This window comes from Tiliqua scincoides, chromosome 7 (genome assembly GCF_035046505.1).
Source record: "Tiliqua scincoides isolate rTilSci1 chromosome 7, rTilSci1.hap2, whole genome shotgun sequence".
NCBI lineage: Eukaryota > Metazoa > Chordata > Lepidosauria > Squamata > Scincidae > Tiliqua > Tiliqua scincoides.
This window is the reverse complement of record NC_089827.1, coordinates 51,734,780-51,761,194: the sequence shown is the minus strand read 5'-3', so window position 1 is coordinate 51,761,194 and position 26,415 is coordinate 51,734,780. Positions and strand designations below refer to the sequence as shown.

At 43.4% G+C, this 26,415-nt stretch overlaps 1 protein-coding gene across 3 annotated transcripts in view; it reads right to left on the bottom strand.

The window, feature by feature from the left end:
* Positions 1 to 26,415, bottom strand: part of ABTB3 (ankyrin repeat and BTB domain containing 3) — a 234,082-nt gene that overhangs the window by 51,541 nt on the left and 156,126 nt on the right. For all 3 annotated transcript variants that reach the window (XM_066633515.1, XM_066633516.1, XM_066633517.1), the window contains one exon: positions 19,194 to 19,398. In XM_066633515.1, coding sequence (XP_066489612.1) covers positions 19,194 to 19,398 — 205 coding nt within the window. The remainder of the gene's footprint in view (positions 1 to 19,193; positions 19,399 to 26,415) is intronic.

The following is a 26,415-nucleotide window of genomic DNA, read 5'->3' as shown; positions in this document are numbered from 1 at the left end:
AATGGTGAAATGCATTCATATGGAGGGCTCTTTACAGTTATTCCAAAATTGTAGCCCTTCCTACCCTGTCAGGGAAGCAAGCACTTTAGTCCCTCATGAAAACTGCACCTGATGCCACAGAAAATACATACAGATTTAAGTGGAAGGTGTAGGGCTAGAATAATTCGGTTATTTCAGTCTGAAGACACCCAAATTTTGTGGACTCAAAATGGGCATCTGCCTACCCACACACACCATTTAAAAACCTCTTGTGGTGTGGCATAGGAGGGACAAATAGTACAGTTATAGAAGGACAATAAAGATCTCACTGTGTGCATATAAAACTTCTGACATATTTTAAGAGACTTTCCAGTTATAACTAATGATGTAACAGGCAGCCTAAACCTAACTTGTGCTGGAACAGGCAGTTCTGGCTGGCCTGCACTGTATCCAGTGCAAGTTTGAAAGCAGAAGGAGCACAACTCGAAGTAAGGGAACCCATGCCCCCTTACCCTGAGTAATGCCCGAGGCATCTCAATGGGACTAATGGGATCTACACCAGTGGAATCGCTAGTGCAAAGCCTGGTGTAACCCTAGACTGCTCTGGAGGGGTGTTAGGATTTGGCATAAGTGTGGGAGGCCAGTCCCACACCCTTCCCAGGCCCAGTCTGCCCACTGGCCCACATGCTGCCCACCCTCCCCCTCCTCAAAATGTTACACTCTCCCCTTCTCCCTCCCGAGACTCCCACTCTGTCCTCCCCAGACCAGTGCAAACTTACCTGTGCCAGTCTGAATCCAGTAGGAGCAGGCCGGCTTGCACCCTTCTGCTAGCACAGCCTGCAAAAGTGCCTTATAGCACTTTTGCGACACTTCTGGGTTGGTGCAAGGAACTTGTGCCAACCCAAGAGCGTGTTTGGAGTGCACTCTAAAGTTCAGAAATAGAGAGTTTGGAGTATGAACGTCCCCTCTTTACTTGCCCTTTACTGGCTCATATGCTGAGTGTAACAGCTGCAGGAAGGGACTGAAGGGTTCCTTGTTTATATCAAAGCTAGAACCTTCTACATCTGTGGCCTGCATGGAAGTGTTAAGTGTACAACTGGGCTGGGGCCATGAAAGAAATCAAAATTAGAACAAAATCTTGTAAATGTAGCTCTCTCTCTCTCTCTCTCTCTCTCTCTCTCTCTCTCACACACACACACACACACACAGAGAGAGAGAGAGAGAGAGAGAGAGAGAGAGACTGAAATGTTTTCCAGCAATTTTCATTCATTTCAATTGGGCATATGCAAGAGACATTCTCAGCTAATTCTCATCATAATCACAAAATTCCACAAAGCAGAGGGGCTCATTACCTATCTCATTTAGGTCAGATTTTTAGGATTCCCCCAGACCTCCTCACTATGACTACTTAGCAAGTTTTAAACTGGCTAGATCAGGTTTTGTTTTGCGACACAATTAAGAAACTGGAAAGTTTGACAGGAGTGGATTTTCTCTCTGTCTGTTCCAACCGGCTATTGATTTATTTTTCACCTACAAAAACATCACCAAAGGAAGGAAGAGAGTCACAGGTTGCCTCAAGCAATCTTCTTTGTAGTCTAGACTGGAGGGTGCTCCTTTTGCCCTCATATATACAGCAGGAGAAAAGACTGCAGAGTTCCAAGGAAGGTATGCTCAGGTCATTAAACAAAGACATATTTAGGATTCCACAAAATAATGACCTGAAAAGGTTTCTCACGGACATTAGAGTATGGAATTAAAGAGCCCTGCTGGGTCAGATAAAAAAGTCCATCTAGTTCAACATCCTGCTTCCCACAGCAGCTAACCCAATGTTCACAGTTGCTGTTGTTCCCCAGCTACTGGCATTCAGTGGCAAGCTGCCTCTGAATGTGAAGAATCATATAACCACAGTTAAAGCCATTGATAGACCTGACCATGTTAATTTGTTCAACTTTTTAAAGCCAAGTTGGTGGCTATCACCATATCTTGTGGCAGTGAGTTCCATAAGTTGTGTTCTGTGAAGCATTCTCTTTTGTTTGTCTCTAATCTGTTGATAATCACTTTTCTTAGAGAACTAGCCCTGAGAAGTAGCATTATTTCTCCACAATATGCATATTACTTATAAACTTCTACCATGTCATCTATAAACTTCTACTCTTGTCAACTTGTTCCTAAACTAACTGTCCCAAATGTTTTAGCTTTTCCTCATGGGACTCTAATCCCTTAAAGATTTTGGTTGCCTTTTTCTGTGATTGCCCACAAATTGGCTGATCAGAGGAATTCCTACATTACAGCCATGATTGGAACAATTGTTATCTTGGCTAAAGTGTAGCATGTGTTGGGGTCCTCACTCAGTACCCCTGAGGCAAAACAGCAGATTATTTGAATCACTCAGCAAGATTTCTCTGCACTATAGTCAGTTTCTATCAGAACAGCATGCATAGGTTAAACATTAGCCTGTCACTGAAACACCACTTCTTCTCAGTTGTGGCTGAACCCATGAGAGGCTATGGAATGTTCACAAACATTACAACAGCTCACAAATAGTCTTTTTGTTTTTACCTTTTTGAAAACAAAATCCCAAATGCCACCTGTTAAATGCCTGTTTTGCCACCTGTTAAATGTCTATCACTATTTTATACTAAAGATTAGCTGCCTTTGAGGACTTGCCACAACCCAAGAACTGGCTACCAAATCCAGAAAGTACAGATAAGAAAGTACCCTTCCAGGCTTCCACAAGAAGACTGCTTCATGGACCACTTAATTTGTACTGATGGTGGTGGTAGTCAGTGCTGGAAGAGTGCCTTTAGAAAAATAGTTTCTGGATGCCTTTTTAAAAACTTGCCTTTTAAAAAAGAGATAGAGTTTGAAAAGAAAGCCCATGTCCCATTACAGAGGCATCTATCTGTTAGTGTGAATGCTTGCGACCAAAGAGATAAACAGGACTTGTCTGGGACTCTTTAAATTTTACATTCTAAGGAATTCATGAATGACAGATGAACAAGCAAATAGAACAAGGCTATGCCTGACGGTGGAAAAGGGAAAGAATGAAAAGAACATTTCCAAGGTAAAAAAGGAAGTTTGAAAGCTTCCAAGATCTTGACGTTTTGTTTCAACCAAGAAAACAATGAACAAGAAATAATCAGAATTGCTGGAGACAAGTTAGTGATATAGAGTTGAAAATGCTTCTTTCTCCAGCAGGCAATGCCACTAGTTGCGCAAGTTTCAAAATACCTATTGGAGATTCTCCAGCCTATTCTCCAGCCGTGAGGTTGGTTCAACCTATCAAGTCAGGGAGCTGGATGGTGGAAATGACAAGCTGGCAGAAGATGTCTCATACTCAACTGCTAACTCCTTGCCTACCATCTGCCCATTGATGCACGCTTGGAGAGCATGCAAGAGGACAAAGAGGACAAGAGGGCATACCTTCTCCTGCTCCAACTCCACTGCCACTTTTTGTAAAGTGACAAGCAAAGTTCTGGAAGTAGAGAGGTTCCATTCCCAGGATTATCCTGGCCAAGCCACTTTACAGAAAGCAATGGAGGATCAGGGTGATGATGATGTTTGGGATGGTTTGCACTGCGTGGGGATAGTGCACACTGCTCATGGTATTGTGTCCTAGGGATACATGAATGGTATTTGGGAATTACAAAGGGATATTTGGTACAAGCAGCTACATTTGGGGTGGATTTGGGCTACCCCTGACATCACATTATGGGTGGCTATTGGTTAGTGTCTAAGGGCCTGATCCTATTCAACTCTCTAGCTTTGGTGTAGCCACAATGCAGCCACATGGTAAAGGAACACATGTTCCCATACTTTGAGGAGGTCCAAGTGACTGCTCACAGATGGAGAGTGCACTCCACTGGCACAATTGCACCAGGACTGGAAAATTGGATAGGATTGGGCCTTAAGACAGTTGTTCCCAAACTTTTTAGCATTGGGACCCACCTGAAAAAAAAGCTTTACCAACCATTCAAGCCTCAGTGGCTATAAAGGTCATTAGGTCATAGTACTTCCCCCAAGTAGCAGATTGTTTAACCTTGATGCACATAATCTAATTTAATTATCCTGTCTAGTCATAGTCTAGCTTAATTGCTAGTTTCGTGACCCACCAAAAATTGGGTTGGGACCCACTGGTTTGGGAACCACTGGTCTATAACATTAGTGCAGCATAACAGCTCCTACGTGCTAGGTTGTGATGCTAACAGTGGATTTCAAACTTGGGTGTGTTCCACTAGGAGAAATGAAATATCTGAAGGGAAGTTGTAAAGGTCAAGAGAAGGATTTAATCCTTGGGCAGATTCCTCTTCCCCAGCAGGCAAATCATGGTAAATGCCCATCGAGCAGAAGACCCTGACTGACCCTGTATATGTGGGTTTGACTGGCACTGCTTCCCCATATCCTTGTTCTCCCAACCTGATTTGGGAAGTCCACAGAACCAGACCGTACAGAAGCAGACTATATACACAAGACTGCAGGCAAGATCTCTGCATTACCGGAAAAGATGTTAGGTTGGAGCACAAAGTTAGAAGAAGGGGGCTGAGTTCGAAAGGTCTGAGAAACACTGCCTTAACATTTAACTCTCTACTTGAAAAGAAGAGAGAATGATGGTGGAATGGGCCTACACATCAGGAGCAGAGATCTCTCTACCACATGCATTCTGCTGTCTGGAAAAAAAAAATAACATTTATTGTGGCTGCTAGAAAATCATTCCTTTTGTTAGGTAGACTGATGAGTGTGTGCATGAGAGACAGACAGACAGAGAGAGAGAGAGAGGCTTTACAATGAAATTTTGCCTTGAGAATAAATCAAGTTTTAGATTTGAGACAAATCCTCTCTATCTGGCCTTTTCATTCCCATTTTTATGTGTTGAAGCACAAATAATCCAACCTTCTTTTATAAAAGGGCCAGCAGCAAGGTTACCCTCCTTCCCTAAAACGTGACTATCATTCATTCATTACACGTGGAATGCATATGACATAATTGGCGGAATACAAATACAAAAAGGCGGAATACAAATCTAATAAATAAATAAATAAATAAATAAATAAATAAATAAATAAATAAATGTTTTTAAATCAGGCCTATCAGGCAAAGTTTAGTGGATCATAAAGCGTGTAGACCTCAACTAGAATAGAGACTTTATTGAAGATGTACCAGAACCTGGTCTAAAAGTACAGGGATCTTCCTACTCACTTCCATCATCTATCAAGGCCCTCCTTTATGCTTTTGTGCGCTCAGTGGATTGTTTTGTGAGGATACATGGCAAGATCATGTCAGTTGTGACACTCAGATTGTGGGAATCCCTCCTCTGAGAGGCCCATCTCACTGTTGACTGTCATTTGTATGTTATTTGGATGCCCATACGAGTGAAAATAAAAGACTAAGTTGTACACCAGTACAGTATAAACATCAAGTCCCTCACTGGTGCATCAGTATGCAACATGACAATCTCTTTGAAGCAGAGTCATCCCGTCCCGTCCCCCCAGGGAGAGAAAGAGAAAAACCCCATGACCACAACCACCTTGGGTGCACTTGCAAGGGCCAAAAGGTAGGATACAAATACACAAAATAACAAACAAATAAGTCAGCTTCTCTAAATGACTGTGTGTATGTATTTAAACTGCTGGTATCACTCATAATTAGGAGTGATATATAAATGAAATACATACAGATTCTCTTAAAAAGCTCTCTCCAGCACACAGACCAAAAAAAGATACATAAGCAGACTAAATGCCAAGTCACAAAATACCTTTGAGTTCACCTCCGGTCTTAGGGTGCATCCAAATGTGGAGAGAAGTACTGGTAATTGATCACAGGTCTGTCCCACACAACTCACCCTGCCTAGACACACGGGCAGCCCAAACCTATGGTTCCCAGTGTCTGGAGGAACATGGCGCCAAAATGTCTACTGCTGTATCCCATGGGCAAAGGGAAACCACCAGAGGTTTCCTTGGGAAAAGAGGACTTTGTCACCTTCCCCTAAGGAAAGCCCCAGGCCTCGCAATGGGGCTTCTCAAATCTGTGCCAGCTATTTTGACTTGAGAAACTCCACGTCAGGCTTCTCAGTCCAACATGGAGGATAGGAACTAGCAAAGGAGACCTCCGCTGGTCCTAGCCCCTCCTGCTCCAGCCCCTTCCCCCGTTCTGCCCTCCCCTCATCCTGGAATACCTCCCCCCATCCTGAATACTTGCACTGCCAGCCAGCATCCTCCTGGTACTAGGCCTGGCACTGACACTCCTGCCTCCACGGTGCCATAAATGTGTTTCATGGCACATTTATAACACCAAGCGCCTGTGCTGGAGCTCAGCACCAGCACTATGGGTTGTCAGGACTGGGTCCTCAAGCAACTGTCACAAATCAGGTGGACTGCATCATGAGAAGGTCTCTGCATTTGGGTGGGTGGTTTCCTGTACTTCCAGTTTAGATCATGAAGCTGCTTTCAGAATGTGCTATAAGGACCCATCTCAAAACAGAGTTCACTGGATTACATGGCAAGAGCACTTTGCTCTTGTGGGCAGCTCTGGTCTATCTCAGTAAATCTTGTGCAGAACTTCTGAATGAACCATTCCCCATGTTAATTAGCAGGAGGGAAAACACTTGGACTTTTCTGCCTTCCTCCCTATTCCTCACTGCACATAGTTTGGTATAAACACTTCTAAGTGACACTTTTTTTCTTGCTCTTATATACCCTTCGCTATTTCAACAAATTAAAATAGCACCCCTGTTCTCGGTGGTGAACCTGGGGCAGGGACCGGGGGGGGGGGAGTCCCAGGGGCCACACTCACAGTGCCCCTGCCACAGCTGCCTCCATCTGCTGCGCCGCCCAGCCTGCCCATCAGATCCGTTCTACTGGCAGGTGAAGCCCTGTGTGGCACTCGGCAGGGTGTGAAAAGCCTTCTGAAGCTACCTGCATGATCTTAAGCACTACTTCCAGTTTCATCAGGAAACTGGAAGTATTATTTAAAATTGCGCTTTTCAAGCGATGCTGGGAGTCCCACAAGGCTCTGTGTGCCTTGGTAAGCAGCTCTGGAGGGAGAAGGCGGCTGCTCCAATTCTCCTCCACTTTGCTCCCAGTAAGTAAAAAGGTGATTGGTGCACTCAGTGGAGTGGCAGGCTGGGGAAAGTGATGGACAGATGGGCGGGGGCTCATTTGTTCACTGCCCCTCCAAGAGTCCACTTCACGCAACCGTTTCAGGTCACTTCATGACAAGGCCAATCCAGCCCTAAATAGCAAGTCAATGTGATATACAGTATTTTCCATTCTCCATTTTCTGTCACTGTTAGAGCCTTGAAAACAATTTCTTTTTTTAATAATTTCTCAGGCTACTAATGCTCCTGTAAAGCTATAGGAAAACATGAAAAATTGACTGCTAAAGAAGGATGAAAAATGTGACCCAAACGTCCAATATGCTGCATTTTATTGCACCTCAGGCCCTACCTATTTTTTTTGTTTTCGAAATACTGACGTTCTAAGAATTATGGCTTAATCCTAATGAGGGCTGGTGCCGGTGTAACACGGGTTCTGCCGGTACAGGGAGTCACAAAAGTGCCAGAAAGTGCTTTGCAACAGCACAATGCCCAGGTGCACTGATGGGAAAGCCGGAGCCTTCCCACACATGCCAGTGGAGCATAAGAACATAAGAACAGCCCCACTGGATCAGGCCATAGGCCCATCTAGTCCAGCTTCCTGTATCTCACAGCGGCCCACCAAATGCCCCAGGGAGCACACCAGATAACAAGAGACCTCATCCTGGTGCCCTCCCCTACATCTGGCATTCTGACTTAACCCATTCCTAAAATCAGGAGGTTGTGCATACACATCATGGCTTGTACCCCATAATGGATTTTTCCTCCAGAAACTCATCCAATCCCCTTTTAAAGGCGTCTAGGCTAGACGCCAGCACCACATCCTGTGGCAAGGAGTTCCACAGACCGACCACGCGCTGAGTAAAGAAATATTTTCTTTTGTCTGTCCTAACTCTCCCAACACTCAATTTTAGTGGATGTCCCCTGGTTCTGGTATTATGTGAGAGTGTAAAGAGCATCTCCCTATCCACTCTGTCCATCCCCTGCATAATTTCTACAATGAAGATCTACCAGAGCAGATAAGTCCAGCATATGGGTGGGGAAGAGCGGTGGGGTGGGGATGGGGATGAACACAGTTCATGGGGAAGGGCAGAATGGGATGGCAACGGGAACAGGGTGGGTGGATCGGGTCCAAGAAAGGAGTGGCATTGGTGGTGGCGGTGCACACTGTAAACAAACTTTCCTCCCAGGTGGATCTCCTGCATGCCTCACCTGCAGTGATATCACTTGCACAGATCTGAGTTGACCCGCTGCAGCTGCAGGGCTTACCCAAGGGCAAGGGGACAAATCTACCCCAAGCAGATCTCCAGTAGCCAAAAATCTCCCACAGGGTGCAGCATAGCCTGCACCGGTGCAACTTCATCACTGTGCTGGGATTTAGGTAGGATTGGGCTGTTAATCAGGTTTTGTTTATAGTTATAAATTGAAAGATTTATAACCTGAGTGCATTTTCATAATTCAACAAGCAAGACATTATGCTACACAAAGGAATATCTGAAAAGCTGTGGAATGAGATTTGCCAACAAGAAACTTTTAAAATTACAGCACACAAATGTTATATAGACCTTCAGAACAATTTCTCTTGCTTGAAAAGCTTGCTGTGCTAGTGGGCGGTTAGTGCATATGAAGAGGCTTATTACAAAACTAAGGCTGCAATCCTAACCATGCTTTCCTGAGAAACCATGCTTTCCCCACTGAACCATGCTTTCCCCTAACCATGCTTTCCCCATTGAACAAAACAGAACTTACTTCTGAGCAGATCTGGTTAGGATTGTGCCCTTAATCAGACACTCTGGATCAGAAACTATATAATTGGGTACAAAAGTCTTTAACACATTTATCACTTCACATTTTAGGGTGTGCATCTTGTTTTCTGATAGAAGTGCAGCCCACCTTGTTATAATTAACCTTTAGAGTTAATGTTGTTAATCAATTTTATTAATCAGCAGCTGCCTCAAGGCCATGCCAATTCCTTCTGGGTTTCAGAATTCCACATCTGCTACCTCCACTTCCAGTATTTGCAGTTCTACTGGTGTCTCCAAATGACATCGTCCTTGATAAGGCTACAGCCAGTTCTGAGGAAACTGCCATAATTTTAAAGCTAACCCTAGGAACTTCATGGCTGTCAACGCAATAATCCATTTAGTCTTGTTTTACCAACTTTTCAAATCTTGGATTTTAAAATGAGACACAAAAGCCAATGGCTTTTCAAGAACAAGGAACTTAAACTGAAGAACATCAACTCTTCGCATGAGATGAGGGTCATCTCTGGAAGAGATGGGAATAAAGGAGTTAATTGGCCTATCCATGAGATTTTATGAAGCAGTGCCCTGGGTGCCATGGTGGAAAAGCAGCCCATAAATTGGCTATACATGAAAGAATGAAAAAAATGTCTAGTCTATGGAATGGAAGTGTTCTGAATTATAGAACGCTTCCTAGAACTGCATATGACATCAAAAGGATAGGGTTGCTTGAAGTATCTCTAAAATAGATATTTCAAAGTATCTCGAAGATGACATAGCAGACACACTAGAGCACAGCTGCATTCACAGCTTAAGAAAAAACATACAATCACAGTCAAGGTAATGTGGATTGTACATGTTTACTCAGAAGTAATTTCCATAGTCCTCCACTAGATTGCAATCAAAGGGGCATCTTGTATACTTTATGGAGCTACACACTGGCATTAGATGGAATGCATACAAAGTAATAATAATAATAATAATAATAATAATAATAATAATAATACTGATAGTAAGCAGTCTGAAAGCAACCAGATTGCCAAGTCTTAGTTTTCTTAGAATTTAGCTACCAGGGGAGGATCAGTCATAGTCTTACAAATGTAAGTAATGGGACAACCATGAATATTAACTGCTTAACTGTAATATTTTGTTATATAGGCTAGTTATACAAATCTACTCTCATACAAAACAGCAGATATAACAACTGCTAACATGCTTTATGGTGCCTCATCATGCAATGGGGTGTGTACAGCAAAGCATGGTTCAACTCCTGGGATCTCCAATTAGGACTATTTGTGTCCTATTAGGACACAATACTATTAGGAGTATTGTGTCCAGTTCTGGTCGCCGCATCTCAAAAAAGACATAGTGGAAATGGAAAAGGTGCAAAAGAGAGCGACTAAGATGATTACAGGGCTGGGGCACCTTCCTTATGAGGAAAGCCTACGGCGTTTGGGCCTCTTCAGCCTAGAAAAGAGATGCCTGAGGGGGGACATGATTGAGACATACAAAATTATGCAGGGGATAGACAGAGTGGATAGGGAGATGCTCTTTACACTCTCACATAATACCAGAACCAGGGGACATCCACTAAAATTGAGTGTTGGGCGGGTTAGGACAGACAAAAGAAAATATTTATTTACTCAGCGTGTGGTCGGTCTGTGGAACTCCTTGCCACAGGATGTGGTGCTGGTGTCTAGCCTAGACGCCTTTAAAAGGGGATTGGACAAGTTTCTGGAGGAAAAATCCATTATGGGGTACAAGCCATGATGTGTATGCGCAACCTCCTGATTTTAGAAATGGGTTATGTCAGAATGCCAGATGCAAGGGAGGGCACCAGGATGAGGTCTCTTGTTATCTGGTGTGCTCCCTGGGGCATTTGGTGGGCCACTGTGAGATACAGGAAGCTGGACTAGATGGGCCTATGGCCTGATCCAGTGGGGCTGTTCTTATGTTCTTATGTTTAGGAAAGACCCCTGTCAGAAATGCTGGAGAACTGTTGCCAGTGCCTACAAAACTAAGCATGATGGACCAGCGTTCTAACTCAGGAAAAGACAGTTTCATGTGTTCATGCACTCCTGACCAGAGTGAATAATACTGATGAGATACAAGTTTTAAACTGTCATAGTCATGTAGGTATGCCATTCACTGATGGTAGTTGTTAATTGAATGTTCCTGCATACTTTTCTCACCTCACCACACTTTTCTCACCTGGCCTTTTACTTCTTAACTGTTGGTTATTCCCTCATTTCATACTGTGCATTGATAACACAATACCCCCCCCCCCAAAAAAAAAACCCCACACTAAATTCTGTGACTATGTGTGGAATGGATCAACATTCAATATCCTATCCACACCACATGCACACACAAAGGAACAAGTCAGGCTGAAAATAGAAAGGCGGGACAGTGTTGGCAAGAGACACTTTCTCCAGTCACTTAAGGCTTCAAGGGAAAAGACAAAAGACAGCAAAAATGGTTGAATGAATGTTTTGACCAAGAGAGGATGAACAAAAAAATGCAAAAAAAGAAAACACTGGAGAGAAGTCATGCTATGCCGCTGAACAGAATTACTGTTGGTATTGAAATGGCCAAGCTACTAAACCATATTTTCAGGAATATGTTAATAGGAAAAGAAATCATATACAGCAAGTTTGGTGGTATTGGGGGTCTTGTCAATATAGCTGTTGCATAAAAGGTGGATGAGAGACTTCTTAGAAAAAAGGAACACCATACAAATTAGCAAGCAGAGCCCCTGTGCTTCACAGCTGAAACCTCAGCAATCACTTTAGAAGCTTTACTAGGTTAGCAAACTTCAGAAGAAAAATGAAAGAAATTTACTTTGATTTACAGCTCATTCCTACCTAAATTCCCTCATGTCAATGTAGCAACGCTGGCACGCGCTATGCTACATCCCACAAGAAAATTCAGCTACTGGAGGTCTCCTTGAGGGAAGGGAACATTTTCCCCTGTGCCCTGTGGTAAGCCTTAGCAGCAGCAATAGGTCATATCACAGGTGACAGTCTGTGTTGATTCATGTTAGTGGATCAGGCCAGGAAAGGGAGAAAGGATATAGCACCCGCCACGCCACACCACACCACCAATCGCATCCCTCCCCCTGCTTTGTTCTACCCCTCCCCACCCTCCCTCATCCTTATGCTGGTCTTATCTGCTCCAACAGGCATCCCTCCACAAGCCAGTGCCAGTGGGAAGGCTTTGGGCCTTCTCACCGACACTGCTAAAAGGTGCGCTGCCACAAAATGCTTTACGGTGCTTTTGCAACAGTGCAAAGGCCTGGTATGCTGGCAAAGTGCACACTCCACCATCGAGCCACTTGCATAGTACTGGGTTATTAATTATCCTGATCCCACTGGAGCAAGATAAAAGAAAGTCACTGTCTGTGTTGAAGCAACAGAAAACACATTTTCATGTAAAGATAAATGCAAGCAGTTCAAGGAGGGATGACATAACTTTTGCTTAATACCAACCAATTTGTAGGGCATAATACATGGAAATTATCTATATGTATCAAAAGGGAATAATACACTGGATGGTCAATAGGGAAAAACAGCCGTTCCCAAACTCATTGGGGCTGTGGCACCCTTTGCACTCACAGGGACGCTGCGTGGCCTCTTCTTCACAGCTCGCCGGGTCAACATCATGCAAAATTTCATGCTATTAGTGCAAGAACTCACAAGAACAGCATGAGATTTTGTGTGATGTCTGCCAGCAAGCTGGGAAGAAGAGGCTACATGAAGCCAGGTGCATGAAGCTTAATTTGAAAAGCCTGCTAATATATGAGAGTGTACAAAGTCGTTACTGCTTGCCTCGCATGGAATGTGAACAGTTTAAATTCCAATTTCCACCCTTTTCGGAGCATGAATGAAAAGTATTTTAAATATTATTTTCAACCAAACGTTATTGATATTTCAAAAGTTGTACCTTTCAGTGCGTCATCGTTTCTAGTTTGATGCTGCTGTTTTGTACATTATAATATCGTTGTTCTATATTGTCCTATTTTTTGAAAGAATTGAAAGCTGCTTTGATGGTCCTTTGCAGGGTTGGCCTGCCCATGATAAAGGCTGGTTGGTTGGCAACCTTCAGTCTCGAAAGACTATCGTATAAGCCTACAGCACCCAGTATTCCCAGGTGGCCTCTCATCCAAGTACTAACCAGGCCTGATCCTGCTTAGCTTCCGAGATCAGACGAGTGAAAGGTTTGCAATAAGCATTGAATTGGGAGAGAGAATGGCAAGCTGATGAAGGGGACCGTGCACCCTACATATGCTCGCTGCTCACCAAGCCAACTTGGTCCAATCCTCTTCCCAGTCAAGTGAGCAGGAAAGGGATCAGGCCAACACAGTCCACCTCTTCCTCCTATGCTAGGAAGAAGAAGAAAAAAATGCACATTATACTACCATTGCCATCTGCTCATCCTCCCAGTTGCTTAAGAAAGCAGTCAGGTGGGGAGAGGGAGATGGAGCCTATTCTCTTACTTTTTTCTTTGGCACTAACTCCTTGCTCTTTCTCTTTGCCCATTTCTTCCTGTTTAAAATAAACAGGAAGAGCAGAGCATAAGGGCCCTTTGGGGGGCAGAAAGGAGAGAGACAAATTCCTGGATGGATGGATGGATGGACCTTTTTTAAAGAGCTTTCCTTAGAACACAAAAATTATGATTATAAAGGAGCAAAATGGCTTTCAGCACTGTCACTAGAGTATGCTTGAACGCAGCCAGACAAGCATACAGGCAGCAGCCAAGGACTTCTCCATGCCACAAGAATTCTCAGAGGGTCAAAAGCAGTCCCATTGTTCAACAGCAGAAAGTCATGTTAAAACAGCCAGCAAAAGAAAATAACCTAGCTGCTTCATTTAAAAAAACAAAAAAACACTAAACATAAAAGCAAAATTAATTAGAATCAGATAAGAAGAAAACAGCTGGAACCCAAGCAAATTAAAAGCAAAGAGCTTAGAAAAACTATAACTAAAAATAATTCTACTCTTTTTGCAGATGCCCAGAAAACAAGTAAAAAAGGAGCAGTTCTATTCATACAGAGAAATGTAAGTAATAGATCACTACGCTCTAGAAAGAATGGGTTATAAAGGGGAATATCATTGGTATCCTTTTAGTAGAAATAAAAATATAAAGAAAAAACCTGGAAGTACTAATGGAAACCACGTTACTTTTGTGAGGCAGCAGGAGAACTGGAACAACAACAACAACAAAGCAGATTGCTATTACATAACTCAGTCCTCTGGAAATAGCTGGGCCTCTGCAATATCCTTTGCACTTGAGATTTCTGGTGCAAAATGCCAAGGCACATCTGATTAGGCAGGAGAAGGAATCTTTGGGTGTTCCAAAGTCAACCACAAGATCCTGGCAACAATACAGAAAGCTTACTCTGGCCTTTACCACATTACCACAGTTCCTAAAGCGGTTTTCCAGAAAAAGAGAATTGGTTACAGACGGCTTAAAAAGGAACAGGCCTTTCTCTGTTTTTATTATAATCCCTATTCCAACTGCTCCATAAATGCTAACTATTAAATTAACAGTAATAAGCATAGAGGTATAACTAGATTAGGGTGAGGGGTAGATGCTTGCAAAATTTAAAACTAGCTTGATTTGGGTTGTTTTGGGGTGTTTTTTTTTAACACCCAAACACTGTGGTGGTTCACAAAGTGCAAACTGAAATGTGCATCAATGTAAATCAATGAGACTGTGGCTGCATTTGAGTGCAGTGCCAAACCTTGATTTGGCATTATGAATATCAGCAACCTCGAGGCTCTGCACTCTCATCTTTCTTTATACACAAGGAAAGGAGAGCAAAAGCAGCCATTCCTGGTGTGAGGCAAACCACAGTTTGCTGCTTTGTCAAAACCTGGCAAACTATAGTTTGCACAAACCAGGATCTCAAACCAGGAAAATATCATGATTTGAGACCCTGGTTTGTGGACAAACTCTCATTTGTGCTATTCATGGTTTGTCAAGTTTGGATGGGAACATAAGTTACTTTGGGGACAGGGAAACATCTAGTATTTGCTATGTAACTCTGTGAAATATTTTTTTATTAAAATTGGTATATGGAGTGTATGAGCTCAAGATTGTTCATGCTCTTAACATGAATCATGGTTTGGTGTTATGTCTGAATGCTGCTTATGCAAACAAAGCCCTCCACTGACACTTTTTAAAGGGTAATCTGGAGAAATGCAATAAATGCAAACTAAGGACATTTCTTCTGCATAGCCTTATGTGAATCATTGTAGATTCACCTTTCTGCTTCTCTCACTACTACATTTGCCTGGTGCACCCTCACTTCTACCTTGCCAGTTCCGGTTTCCTCCAGTGTAGAATTGCCAAGCTGCAACCCATCAAAGGGTGCAATCCTATCCTGTGCTGGAACAGGCAAGCCGGGAGGCTTGTGCTATATCCAGAGCAGGATAGTGGCTATAAGCAGCTCAGCCAGAGGTAATGGGAAATATTTCCCCTTACCTCCAGATAAGGGCTGCTGGCACCCATGGGTCTCCTCGGACTTGCGTCACCTCCTGAGGCCTGAAACCGCTCCGTTCTCCCTGGGAATGGGGGCTGGGATCCGGCATAACTGCCAGATCCCAGCCCTGCCTCCCACTCCCCACCTCCACCCTTCCCCTGCGCAGGAACATTTCCCCCCCGCCTCTTCCCTGCTTTTCCCCCTGCCCACCTTTTGCCCTTGCATCGGCCCAGCCGCGGTGACACAAGTGTCCGAGAGCAAGCCAGTACGGAGGCTTATGTCAGCCCCCTCTAGACTTCCACTTGAGGAGCCATAAATGTGCCTTATGGCATGTTTGCGACCCTCTTGGGCTGGTGCAAGGGATTTGCGTCGGCCCAATCCCGGGTCAGGATTGCGCCCAAAGATACATAAATCTTGAAAAGTGGCAGGAAGTGGGACATAATCACTTCTTTCCTGCTCCTTCCCCCTCTGCCTCTGAGAAAATCAGGAGTTTTCCTTGCTATTGTGGGTGGAGGAGAAGGGCTTGCAATAGGTTCAGAGGAAAATGTTTGGAGATGTTGCAGCTCTTGTTAGCCCAAGATGTTTTATTAGCCTTCTGAAAACAACAGTACTCTGAAAAGAAACATTGGGCTGCTTCAGTTGTCACAGAAAGCCATGGTTTATTTTAACCATGGTTTGTTTAGCAGACCAGGATTGGTGCTGTAGGTAACAACAAAATCCTGGCTTATTCCATCTCATCCTAGTTTGTTCTTGCTCCATTTCCACTGCATGTTCTTCAATGACATTCCTGAATGAAATCTCAAGCTCTTCATTTCTTTCCTGCTCCTGGCTAAGAGTCACCTCATCAGCTATACTTTTGCCATTGATCAGTAAAATACAGGAGGCGCTGTAAGACGATCCCTAGCTTCTCTGAACATTTCTCCTGCTCAGCACAGCAGAGCCAGAAGTACAAAGCATCACTCTACCCCGCTCTGCCTTCCAAGAAAAGTTAACCACTTCTTGCCCAAACCCTGAAATAAATACCGTACACTAAAATAGTTCCAATGCTAATTTTAAAGATAACCTCTCTAGAGTTCTTTATGCAGGAGCGTAAGAAACATTAGACTTGATCAGGCCAAAAGCCCAGCTAGTCCAGCATTCTGTTTTCCACACAGCCCCAATAGGACAGAAAGGAAAGAGTACTTCTCTCCCACTTCTGCTCCTCAGAAACTGCTGCTGAACTCTTTTGTAGTGCATAGTCATCATGACTAATGGCCATTGATAGACTTGTCCTTTGTTAATTGGGGCTGGATGGCCAGCTCCAAAGGTAGGCTCAGGATAGGTTCAAATGGATAAAAATAGAGAAACAGGAAATGAGGCAAGGCAGTCAAGGAGCTTTCAAGGGAAGGCAGTGAGGGATTGTAAAGCAGCTCAATGGGTGCCATCACAGATTCTCTGGATTCAAGGAGAGAGGCCCAGGGAAGAAAGAAAGGAGAAGTAAAAGGAACAGGAAAAGATTAATTACCTAGGCCTGTGAATTTGAGAGAAAGATTTTTGCAAAATTTATGGTGGTTTCATATGAATTTGGCGTGCCGATTCAGTCTTGCCCTATCGCATGTAGTTCTGGGGATACAGCATAGACTCTTTAGTGAATGGTTCAAGGAGCTTCCTTGTGAAGAAGCCATGGCATAGGCTTCCTCATGAGGAAGCTGCTTGAACCATTCGCTAACAAAGCTATGCAGTATCTCAGAAACTAGACATGATGGGGCAAAACTGATGTCATTTTTTGAATCAGCGGCCCAAACATACCCAGGAATAGATCTAAGACTGCAAAATGTGTGTTGGCCTATGTTAATCTTTTTGGGGTTTAATTGGGGTTGGCATGGAGATTCTGGGGTGGCTTGATGAGAGAATGGTGCACGAGTAGCACCAGTATTGAGGTCACATTGCAGGCAGACCACGTAGGTGGAAGGGGAAATGCATGCTTTGGGCTTCTATGGTCAGAGCCTCTAGAGTATTTTTGGCCATAGGGACTTTTGTTAGATGAGCTTATCCTGGACCATCCTTTTGAGGATGGCTCTTGTAATGGAAGATCAGAAGATCATCAGGTGGATGATGTGGTGTTGACAGGAATTCCCATGTTTTGACAGCTGGTTGACAGCTCTGGGAAGGGCAGGGCTGGCTCCACAGCTGTAATCAATCAAGGCCAATGGAGACCTGGATGGACACCTGAGTTTCATTTGACCTTGATGGGACTTTGAATGAGCTAACGAGGTAGCTCACAGCTGAGCTGCATTTGGACTTAACAAGGGGCTTCAGGATAAAAGGTAGCTTCGGAAGGACCAAAGAGCTGACCAGATGGTACCCCTGACCCAGAGGGAACCTGACCCAGAACTACCTGACCCAGACCTATGGGAGAAGGGGACTGCCAGGACTCTGCTGGAGGATCCAGAAGAGAGGACTGCTGGAGGAGACACTCTGCTGGAGAGGACACTGCTGGAGAGGAGGGACTCTGCTGCAGAACACTGGATTGGGAAGACTGGACTGTGCTTTGGAGACTGGATTGAACTTGGACTGGAGGCTTCAGACCTTTATCCACTGAGTTAAGTGGGGTTTTGGGGAGGGAAAGCCTCTGGACAAGAGGACTTGCAGGGAGTGTATGTGTTTGTAGCAATAAAATCTTGTGAATTGCTCAACTGATAAGGAGTTCTGCATTTCTTTGCACACCACAGCTGTTGTTCTTGGAAAAGGATGGTGTTAATCAGCCAAAAAGTGGGCATTAGAAGGGAATTGGAATATTTGGACGGGACAAATTGGCAGTAGTCAGGCAGGATTGCAAGACAAACTGGCATAGTCGGCAGGATAGGGAGAATTTGGGCAAAACAGCTCTTGATGGGTTTTTATCATCAATCCCTCATAGCGATGGCCATTTCCTATTTGGTTGCATCTTGGGAAAGGGGTGACCAGACACTTTTTGGGGGGTATCAATTAGCAGAGGGCTCTGGACTGAGTTGTAAAAGAAGTTGGTTAAGGGAAAGAAGAGGCACTCTCATTGCAACCCTAAATTGTCCTGTTTATCTCAAAATCAGAACACTCCAAGGACTGTGGCTTAGTAGAAGCCTTTCACACAGTTTGGGAAACACTTCCCCGATGCATTTGGATGCACGCAAGGGCCAATGGAGTGGATCGCAGGCCTTGGCATGACCAGGAAGTGGCTTCCAAGAGTGCCCAATACTGTCCTGTAGTACTGCAGTCAACCCTCAGTTGCCAAGCCTGCATATGAGGAGGGCCCACTGTAATCACAATTTTCTTCTAGCCATTCTGGGTTATATGTGAGTCTTATAGTGAAAGACTAAGACTCTTCAGTGGCTTCCAAAAGATTCTCTCTTATTCCAAAAGAATGTCTTAAGGTGGTCCAAGAGATGAGTATGTTCCAATTTGCTTCTGAATGTCAACAGGCATTACTAGTAAGCAGTCAACATGGCTACTGCACAATACAGTGTATATTCAGCAGTATGTCCTTTACATATGATCTTTGATTCAGTCTCTATTTCCCAAATTACAGCTACTGAAACCCAATAAATTCGTAAAAAACACACTTAAAACCAAACCTGTTAAGTAACAAACAGAACCACTAATTTTCCTTTCCAAAACACAGAGCAGCCAAGAGACAAAGGGAGTGGGATCAGAGGAGGAAGATCACTCCAAAATACACATCTGGAACCACTCTGCAGCATGTAGCCACTGGGTGTCACTTTTGATATATTCTGGGTCAGCCACAGAGCATTTAATGGCAGGCAAAATTTATTCCAACCAGAAAAGTAATCGTAATCAAAACAGAGCAGAGAAGACTCAAATGCCTAGCCTGCATTTGATAACAAATTAGAAAGGGCTGATCTATTCATGAAACAGGCATTACCTTTCTGTCTGCAGTGTGACCTTGGAAGGTTCCACATTTGGGTTCTCCCATTCCATCTGTGGGCAATGCATAAAATAGCAGAGCGTGTACAGCGCTTCTGGTTCCCAGTACAGTGACCCTTGCTTGTGGTGCATGGGAGTGCTGTTGCTGTGTTGCTTTGAGCTGAGCGGCTGCAGATGATGCATGGCTCGAGATACCAGGTCACCTGCAAAAGAAGAAGGATCACTGCTGTGGTTGCCATATCTTCTTAAGAATATACGTATATCCTTAAGAATATTAACAAAGCCCTGCTAGATCCAGTCCAGCATTCTGTTTCCCATGATGGCCTACAAGATACTGTTACAAAGCCCTGAGCAGGAGAGAAAGGAATGCTTCCCCTCCCCTCCATTGCTCCTCTGCAACTGGTATTCAGAGGCAGACTGCCACTGAACTGAAGGTGGCACATGGCCACCAAGACTAGTAGCCGTTGATAGATCTGAGCTCCCTTTTCTGTATAAATGGCTATCATTAAATACACAGGCAGCAATCACATAAACAAAAGCAAGCAGAGTTAGGTTGTTTTGAAGACTTTATCCAGGACAGTGAACCTTCTGTACCATTTACACACAAACTGAACTTAAGCGAGAACTAGGGACACTTTACTTGGGACTGAACATTCTGAGGGGCCTGGATTCAGCTGCAAGTCTATTATCATGAAAAAGGAAGCCAGACTAACAGCACAACGCAATTCAAGTCTACTCTGAAGTAAGCTCCATTGAATTCGGTGGGGCTTACTTAAAGATAAGTGCATATAGGATAAGATAAGTGCATATAGTGCTGATTTTATTTAAGGGTGTTTATGCAGAATTTATTCCCCTCTTTTCTGTTTGTGGTTATCTGATCTTCTAAGATTTGCTGGAGCCCATCAGAAATTGTGCTCTACCATAACAAGAACATTCAAAACAGAGAGTTCCAGGATACAGGTAGAAGAAGTTGACTGAATGCAGCAGTCAAGAGAGAAGATGGCACCTTTCCAGGTGTGCTGAGCTGCAGCTTGTTCAGTTCAGAAGAAAAGCATGGGGAGGAAGGCAAGAGAAGGGGACTAGAAGGAGAAGCAAATATCTGTTGTGGGAGAGCTACAATGATTCCTTGGTTGCTGATGAGATGGTAGTGTTTACAGCCACTCCCAGACACACCACATTAGGGGGAAGGAAAATGCATATATTGGTGGTCAATAGCCACACCTTTTAGAAGAATTTTTGCCATAGACCAGGGGTCTCCAAACCCTGGCCTGGGGGCCAGATGCAGCCCATGGCAAGCCTCTATGGCCAGCAGCCAACCTCTTGTCCCCTGAAAGCCTCTGGCCCACTCAACTGAACATGACCAGAACTGTGCTCTGATTGTGTCTGGAGGGTGTTCTGAGGGCCAGAGAGGTTGAATGAATGAGCCCATTCATTCATTTATTCACTCATCTAAGTTCCATCTCAAATTTATGTATTTAAATTTTATATTTAAATTATTTTTCTGGCCCTCAATACCATGCCAGATATTTGATGTGGCCCTCTGGCCAAAATGTTTGGAGACCACTGCCATAGACTAACAGAGTCTGTTGTCAGAGGCGGTTGCTCTGGACCACCCTTTTGTTCAGAGTTAGTTCTTAATGGGTTTCTGATTGCCAAGGAGATGCTCATGACCTATTTCGTCATCCCTTGGGAGGGGCATGACTGGGTGCTCTTTGATCACTCAGGAGACCTGTGTTTTGATTAGCATAAGGCTCTTGATTCAATTGTCAATGAAGTTGGTGAGGGGAAACCAGGAGCACTCAGAGTGACCCCAAATCATTCTGTTTATCTCAAAGTCAGGAAGCTCCAAGAATTGTGATATTGTTTGCAGGCCTGAATAGAATGGTAGATCGAGATGCGGCCACTTGTGAATTTTTCCAGAGAGGCTTTCCTGGCTAGCAAAGTGGGTGGTAGTTGCTCCAATAAAACACAAAGGTGTACAGACTGATATACCCTTACAGCATGTTTTGCAGCAGTGAGTTCAAGTATCTGGGCCCACCAACTGTATCTAACATGGTGGTGGTGCATGGCCTCTACTAGGGGCTGACATTTACAGGCAGGTTCATAGAGGCAGTTCTTTAGACCAGTCATTTTCAACCCCCCCCCCCCTTTTGCAACAGCCCTTTAGGAGATCTTCTCAGGTACCAAGGCCACCCTGTCAAACAAGAATACAACACAAATAACATAAAACAGATAACATAAAATCCCTGTCTCACAGTTTTCAGTCTGTGGCCCCCTTCAAATGTGCCAGGGCTCCCCAGGGGGCCATAAGGCTCCTGTTAATAATGGCTGATTTAGACTGTCGGATCCCAATTTAGGGTTTTAAAGATTAAAGCCAGCACTTTGATTTGCGCCTGGAAACAAACTGGGAGCTAGTCAAGTTGGTAAAATATAACTGTTTTGTGATCCGGGGGAAAAAAGAGCTTTGGTCAGCAGTCTAGCAGCAAAATATAGTCTCCTACACTTACGCATATTTTAAAGATGCCCTCATCAACTGAAATGGCTGTTGCTCTTTTTCTCACTAGGAAATAGCAGTATTGCAGATGGAGCATATGTTCTACCAAATCAAAAGCCACAGTTTCTGAATCAGATGACTTCCTTTGGCAAAAAGAGCCAGACACATTCCAACATGTTGCTCCTGGCAAGCAATTCATTCCAGCACACAGTATTTGTTTTCCTTGTGACGGAAAGCATATGCTCATATTCCGCCTCTCTTTCAAGAAGCAGAAACTCTCTTCTTTTCCGCTATACCTCCACTAATCATCTTTCGAGAGCTATGATTGCATAACTGATATTTCCTGGTATTTAACAGGAACATATGTGCAGTTGCAATGAGCTTCAGAATAATTGTGACACTAATATAATAGTTAAGCAAGTATGAGGGACAAGGGACAAAGTCCACTGGCTACAATCCATCTCCAGGATTTTGAGCAGGAGTCTGATTTGGTCTTATGACCATCTCCTCGCAAAGAGGCTATTAAGGAGATCAGAATCAACTGGGTGGAGAAAAGAATTTTGTGTGTGTGTGTGTGTGTGTGTGTGTGTGTGGGAAGAAGGGATAAAGATGTGTGAAGGAACAAAAGATTCAGAACTGGCTGTGCTAAGAGGAACTCAGATTCTGGAGTACCATTGAACAGAAAGCAAATTATTTACAGCCCAGTAATGTACGTGTTTACTCAAAGATAAGTCCCAATGAGTTCAATGGAGCTTACACCCAGGTACGTACTCATAGGGCTGTGGTCTTAATTTATTATTGTAATGATCATGGGTATACACCACTTGGACTTCTTGGCTTAAGCACCAAAGTGACTAAGGCTATATTTGATGAGGTTTTAGGTTTAATAAGAAGAAAAGAATCAGAAGAATGGAGAGCTCATGCTGGAAATTAATAAGAAATCAAAGAGGAAAAATACTGCACACAGAAAGACCTCAGTGGAGTGCAAGGTATACAGCCAGCACTACCTCTAAACTGTGTTACTATTTATCCATATTAAGAATTCAGAACCAAGATTGACTAGCCCTTAAGCCTCATGATCTGGGCTAGTCAGTTTCACCACTATTAGAAACAAGTTTTTTCCCCATGCAGTTTGATTCCTTCCTTCTTTTTCCATTACATGCGTACTATGCTTTACTCTACCATTGCTCAGGGGATCAGGTTAAATACCTGAATAGAATGGCAAGGTTTTCCAGTAGGTTTACCAAAGTCTACACACTGCAATAGAGCAGCCTGATGGGTACAAAAAAACCTGCTGCCTTGGATGCAATAATCTGCAAAAATAACTAAAGGCAGAGACCAACTGTCCAAAAAACACACCAGTCTTAAAACCGAAGACAGAAGTTGACCGCTGGTACGGAGAAAAAATCTGCAGAGACCATGATTTCAGAGTATTGCCATTTTTTGCTTGCTTTACAATATTATCACGACTCAAAGCTTTCATTTTTGAAAAAAGAATTTTCCTTTTTTTTGTGCTGTCAGGAAATGACTATGATCAGAATGAACCCTACATCTCTCAGATGATTATAATTCTCACTACATTGAAATAGAGGGAATGGGTTCTGTGTGCAATCACCCTGCAAAATCAGATCCAAACGGATGTGTTTGCCATTGCATAACAAATCCCTGCAGGCATACAACATTTTCTAGAAACATTTCATTACCCAACTTTCAGCAAAATATAGAAAACATTAAGGAAAATAAGGAGCTACTATTCTCCATGTAAGCCTGCATACCAGAGATTACTTGGTACGAGTTAATTATCTTTTAAAATCCTTTAACTGCTCCTCTATATTTATAATCAGACTGGTTAAAAAGAAAGCTTCAGGGTGAAATGGGGACCTAACACTCACTATGAATTATGGAACTAAATATATATAAGAGCATGGAATAAGAGTATGATGGTTATCTGGATTAATCAATACATAATACAATTTTTGTGCATGCAATTTCATACAATAGACACTGGATAATACAAGAGAGAAGGATCATAAAAGGGGGTAAAATGACAAAGGGGGGATGAAATGATAGATTATAAAATTATGCATGGTGTGGAGAAAGTGGAGTGACTGAATTTTTCTTCCTCTACAAGATGCTTCCCTGCTACAAGATGTGGTGATTGCCACTTGTTTAATGGCTTTAAAAGACTAGGCAAATTAATGGAAGGACAGGTCTGTCAGTAGCTATTGACCACAAAAGAAGCCTTCATATTCAAGTGCAGTGTCTAAGGAACAAACAACTAGGGGTTCTGCCTTTATATGCTTTGCTTGTGATAGCACCTATTTTGGAAACATTTTCCAAAACAGACATTATGAACACTAATCTATATCCTAAAGTTGTGAGGTGGTAGACAGTTATAAGTGCATAGGTTTTTTCATTACTGAGATGCAACACTACACTGTTGGAAAACAATGGCTGGGGCCCGAAGAGTCCTGGTTATTATTCCAAATCCACCCTTTCCTGCCTCTGTTTCCCTTCCTACCTTTAGTCTGGTTTGTTTAGTACCCAAGTGATCTGAAGCAGGGACCAGTTCCTATTATGGGTTGCCTAGCAACAGCAGGTCCCCAATCAAGAATGGAGCATATACCAAATGAAATACTGAAGTACAAAGAGTAAATTATTATTTCTGTATATCTTTTCTTGATGCACATCTGCTGCTTTGATTGCTACTTCCAATAAGAACAGAAATATGGAAAGCATGAATGAAATCAGTATTCATCATTCAATGACCAGGAAAAAAATAATCTATTAAGTGCACAGTTAAGACAACATAAGAAGAATTATGAAAGAAGACTGTCCCAAGGCAAAGAAATTCAGTATTGGATACAGCAGCTAGGATTCGGTTCTGCAGTGAATGGCAAAAAAGGAATAGAGCATTCCACCAGAGTCAACTGCCTTACAGCAGTTGTAAAATGCACTCCAACAGCATGTGCAAGCATGCACTGCCGGGGGAAGGCTGGAGCCTTTCTGAATGCATAGGCAAATCCCCCCTGGACCCAGCAAGGCACGCAAGTTGGCAGAGGAGGTGGGACAGCGTGGGGGAAAGGCTGAATGGGGCAGAGGAGCGCATAAGGAGGCGGTGGAATGGGGAGTCAACGGGAGCAGGGATGGGTGGATTGGGTCCAAAAAGGGGTCAGGTTCGGGAGAAGTCTAGGCTATAACTCATCTTTCTAACATATTGGCTTTCTATTTGCATTTTATTTTAATATGAAGAAGCATATCTATGGGCACTTCGAAGTGGTATGGTTACCAGGACATGTAGGACATCAAAGAAAAATATAGGACGTGACATAAAATCTAAAAACACTCATATATTGATTTCATGTGGTTAATTTAAACCCTATATTATTTATTAAGACTATATCACATATAATTTTTAATTACAAATAGGCTATACACTCCCCTGCAGGGGCCCACTTGCAGAGAAAAGGAGGACATTTAAGTTCTTTTCCAGGATACAAAGCTAAAAAAGAAGGCATGTCCTGGAAAAAGAGGACATCTGGTCACCCTGTCAGAAAAGCACCTTTGCTTCCAAACCCACATTTAACACCTTGTTTAAATGTTTAGTGTGATAGAAGGAAGTCCCCCTTCTCTGCTACTAGAGAAAAGCAAACTAGGCTCACTAGAACTGACAAGAATATAGCAGGGGTCAGCAGCTGTGAGGAGAAGCTTCATCCTCAGCGGTATGATGGGGGAAATTTTGCTGATCAGGAGGACATTGTGCTACAAAACTGAAATGTGAGAGAGCTTGTGTGTACTGGTAGTTTAAGAGAGAGATTCTCAGGGTGACTTTCACAAAGGTGCCCCAGCAGTGGAGAAGCAGCTGTGGCTCAGTGAAAGGACAACTGCTTTGCATGTAGAAGGTCTGAGGTTCAATTTCTGGAATCCTCAGGTAGGGCTGCGAAGGGTAACTGTCCAAGACCCCAGAGCTTCAATTCACACAGACAACACTGGACTAAAAGGACCCAGGTCTGACCAGTGTTCCAGTTTCTCATTCTAACATTCATTCATTGTCAAACTTGGATCCTATCTATCTTTCTCAAAAGATTACAGGACAATATTTAAAAGTATGAACTATTAAATTTATATTAAAATATTAAAATTTAAATCTTTACTTTAAAGGGTATTAAAATAAAATAAAAATAAATAAGGTATTAAAATAAAAATAAAATAAGCTGCACGGATTAGGACATTCTGCATCCCCGTTTATTTATGGTCCACTCCTTTCCTGGGCCTGTGTTTTGCCAGCATGCGCTGTTGCAAAAGTACCGTAAAGTGCTTTGTGACAGCGCTTCTAGTAAGCACACGAGCAGGAAGTCTTAGAGCGTTCTCACTGGCATCAGCAGCCACAGGGATGCCGCCAGACAAGGTAAGTCCGGGGAGGGGAGGGCAGAGAGGGGGTGGAATGGGGAAAGGGGAGGTGGCGATGGGAGATCAGTTTATCCTCTCCCCCTTCCTGGGTCCAATCTACTTACACAGATCAACTTGGACTTGTGGCAGCGATATAGCTGGTGCAGGTCTGCGTTGACCCATAGGAGCCGCTGGGGCTTACCATGAGGAGGCCTCCAGCATGCAAAATTCCCCCACAGAATGCTGTGTAGCCCACTCTGGTGCCACTATATCACTATGTGTGAATTCAGTTAGGATTGGGTGGTTATATAGCCACACAGTAACTGAGAGTGAGTGC